A 3,695-nucleotide genomic window follows, 5' to 3' on the forward strand; every position below is an offset into this window, starting at 1 on the left:
TTATTATTATTCAAATTCTGATATTTTTGTTATCATTTATCATTTATATATGTAATATGATAGAAACATAAGTAATTTATTTATAATAATTAAAAATTTTGTATATTTTTGTTATCATTTATCATTTATATATGTAATATGATAGAAACATAGTAATTTATTTATAATAATTAAAAAATTTTGTATATTTTTGTTATCATTTATCATTTATAGGTATGATTTATATCATGATAAAAATCATACTTTGGCTGGTTATACATCTGCAAATGGAATGTGTAATGAGAGAAAAAGTTGCACAATAAGTGAAGGCCTTGATTTTAGCGCTGTTTTCATAGTTGCACATGAAATAGGCCATAAGTTTGTTTGTATTTTTTTTTTTAACAAATATTATCATAAATATTATCATTCATTTTAGTTGACAAAGAGTGACCCTTAAGAGTTTTATCGAGGACGTTAAAAATTATTATTATTATTATTACCCATTCTTAAAATCTTCTTTCTTAAAAATGACGTAATTACGTGAAACATTTAAATTATTGTATTAAAATTTCGTTAAACTTTGAGGAAAGGTTTTAATTAAAAATTTAATTAAAAATTAAACTTTTTTAATCAAAAATTATATCATAGCATGAACTTTTAATTTAATTAATTATCAACAAAATAAACTTAATGGAACCAATTAATTTTGATATTTTTTACAAAAAGATAATTTGAAAGTTGAAAAAATAATAAAATTTTAGCACTAAATCAATTGGATTAATTATAAATGCAAATACTACAGTATTCAAGTACCATCCTTCCTGCTAAATTGGTTATATTCTCGTTGTTCCATCCACCCGGGCAAATTATTCTTTTCTCATTGTTCCATTTTCCCGGGTAAATTAGTCTTTTCTCATTGTTCCATTTTCCCGAGTAAATTAGTCTTTTCTGGTTGTTCCATTTTCCCGAGTAAATTAGTCTTTTCTGGTTGTTTCAATTTTTCAGGTAAATTAGTCATATTCTCGTTGTTCCATCTTCCAAGGTAAATTGGTTTTACTCTTGTTGTATCAGTTTCTCGAATAAATTGATCACATTGTTATTGTTCCAGCTTCCCATGTAAATTAGTCTTTCCTGATTGTTCCACCTTCCCAAGTAACTTCATCCTTTCTGGTCATTTCAACTTTCCGGGTAAATTGGTCACATTCTCATTATTTCATCTTCCCGACAAAATTACTCTTTTTTTCTTTCTTCATCTTCCGGATAGATTAATCTTATCGTTTTTTTATGGGTAGAAAAAAACAAATATTACTCTAATGTATTTTGAAATATAAAATGATAAATAACGTTAGAATTTAAAAATTTATGACTTAAAAATTAATTTAAAATTAAAATAAAATGAATTTAAATTTATTTTTAAATTTGTTTTGAAATAACATTCTTTTTTCAGCTTAGGCATGAAACATGATGGTGAAAATGGCTGCAATGAATCATGCTGTATAATGTCCACTTCAATTGGTACTGGACGAACATCTTGGTCATCATGCAGTGTTCAAGAGTTAAATTATTTTATCGCTGTAAGGATTAAATGCATCAATTGTTTAATTGTACATTCAAATTCAAATTCGAATTTAAATTTAAAGTCATACTCAAATATTTTAATTAAAAATGATTGATTTATTTTAGACATGGTGGAAACACTCATTTCACTTAAATTATTCCATCGTTCATTTTTTATTTTCATATTAATTCATTTTAATTCATTTCAATTTGCTCTTTTATCTATATATTTTAGTCAAAGAAAGAAAAAAAAACGGAAAATTTTTCAGGTCTTTTGAAACTTTTTTATTTGCTCAAATTTACTTAATTAGATTTCATCTTTAATGGAATCCGGAAAATTTTTCCAAAATTATATAATATTCCATTTTGCAGCAATTGGATAGAAATGATACAATTGAAAATTGTTTACGGATAACCGATATTAGATATAAACGGATACCGAAAATTTTAGCCGGTCAAATGTATACATTAGATGAACAATGTGTACAGTTTCATGGAATATGCTGGAAACATGAAATTAAACATGGAAAACATATCAGTGTAATGAAATTTTTTGATTTTCTTTCAAAATTTTTACTGACTAATAAAAGAAAAGACAAAAATCCATTTTTGGGTATGAGAGAATTCATTTCAGGAAGTGAAAGAATCATTTTAAGGATTCATTTGAGGAGAAGAATGAATTATTTTAAGAATTTATTTGAGGAAAAGAAAGAATCATTTTAAGGATTCATTTGTGATGACGAAAGAATCATTTTAAGGATTCATTTGAGGAAACGAAAGAATCATTTTAAGGATTTATTTGAGGGAAAGAGAGAATTATTTTAGGAATTAATTTCAAAAAAGAAAGGATGATTTTCAAAAATATTTTTCAGGAATAAAAGAGAATTAATTAATGTAACTCATTTCAGGAATCTGTTTTTTATTTTTTTACTATTCATTTATTGATTCCATATAGAATCATGCATTTCAAAATGTCATCAAATAAATTAAATAAAGTTCATCAAAAACTTTATCATATCAAATTGATAGGATGTTTGTAAAATGATTTGGTGTAGTAACGGTGAAGGTATCATACGTAGTGCTCATCCAGCACTTGAATATTCCTACTGTGGATATCAAATGGTAATTATTTTAATTATTTAAATTTAATTTTTAAAATTTTATTTTTTGCAATAATTACTCAATTTTGTTGACAAGGCTTATTTGATAATGAGTGAAACATTGTATAAAAGTATCATGTGACATTTGTATGAGCTAAACCAATATTATCACCAGAAATTTTCAAAGTATTTCAATTTTCAATTCGAAAATTTCAAAAATTTTAGAAATGAAAATTTCAAAATATGTCAAATATTAACATTTTTAATGATATACATACAATCATTTTCAAATAGTATCATAAATTACATTTCAGTGGTGTATTGAAGGTCATTGTGTACCGGTAATACCGGAAGTTGTCAACCTACGTCATGGTGGTTGGAGTAATTGGAAGGATGAAGGACATGGTAATTGCATAACAGAATGTGTTCCATGTCAAATAAGTGGACAAATTAGAGTACGACGTTCAACAAGACATTGTGACAATCCTTAGTAAGTGCAACTTTAAATATACCTTTCATACCTGTCATTTCTTTATTGGTAAAATTTCCGGTGATAAAATATGCAAATTTCTATTTTCAATTATTTTAATTTTAATATTATAATAAACATTTCAGAGAAAATAATTACAATCATTTTTGAATAATTGAAAATTTCGTCATCTTCTCATCATCTGGAACATGATGACACGATAATGTCACAATGAATTTCTTTAAATTATAAAATATAATTAAAATTTATTCTAAAAATTGATAAACTTATGTGAAATTCTTAAATTTTAATTAATTTCTATAAAAAATTTTTTGAAAAAAAAAGTAAAAAAAAAAATAAAATGTTGTCTTTTTTTTTGCAATAAAATTTTAAATTAATTTCAGTCCACATAATGGTGGTTCATATTGTATTGGTGATGATACACGTGGAATTCGTTGTCAACAAGATGTATACTCAAGTTTTAAATCCTTTTTTTTCAAATTTTCAAAGATAAAAAGGTATTTCCATCAAAAAAAAAAAAATTAAGTTTAGAATAAAAAATTTTAAAACTTTTATTTGTTTTATCAAAA

At 24.4% G+C, this 3,695-nt stretch overlaps 1 protein-coding gene across 1 annotated transcript in view; it reads left to right on the plus strand.

Annotated features, from left to right (window-relative positions):
* The window catches only part of LOAG_18335 (hypothetical protein), a gene marked incomplete at both ends in the record, with an annotated part of 6,225 nt that overhangs the window by 989 nt on the left and 1,541 nt on the right, over nucleotides 1-3,695 (plus strand). Inside the window, 6 exons of the mRNA XM_020450996.1 lie at nucleotides 214-357; nucleotides 1,427-1,553; nucleotides 1,909-2,076; nucleotides 2,566-2,658; nucleotides 2,951-3,126; nucleotides 3,510-3,573. Coding sequence (XP_020305266.1) covers nucleotides 214-357; nucleotides 1,427-1,553; nucleotides 1,909-2,076; nucleotides 2,566-2,658; nucleotides 2,951-3,126; nucleotides 3,510-3,573 — 772 coding nt within the window. The remainder of the gene's footprint in view (nucleotides 1-213; nucleotides 358-1,426; nucleotides 1,554-1,908; nucleotides 2,077-2,565; nucleotides 2,659-2,950; nucleotides 3,127-3,509; nucleotides 3,574-3,695) is intronic.

Source organism: Loa loa (assembly GCF_000183805.2).
Source record: "Loa loa unplaced genomic scaffold supercont3.265, whole genome shotgun sequence".
In the NCBI taxonomy this organism is placed as follows: domain Eukaryota; kingdom Metazoa; phylum Nematoda; class Chromadorea; order Rhabditida; family Onchocercidae; genus Loa; species Loa loa.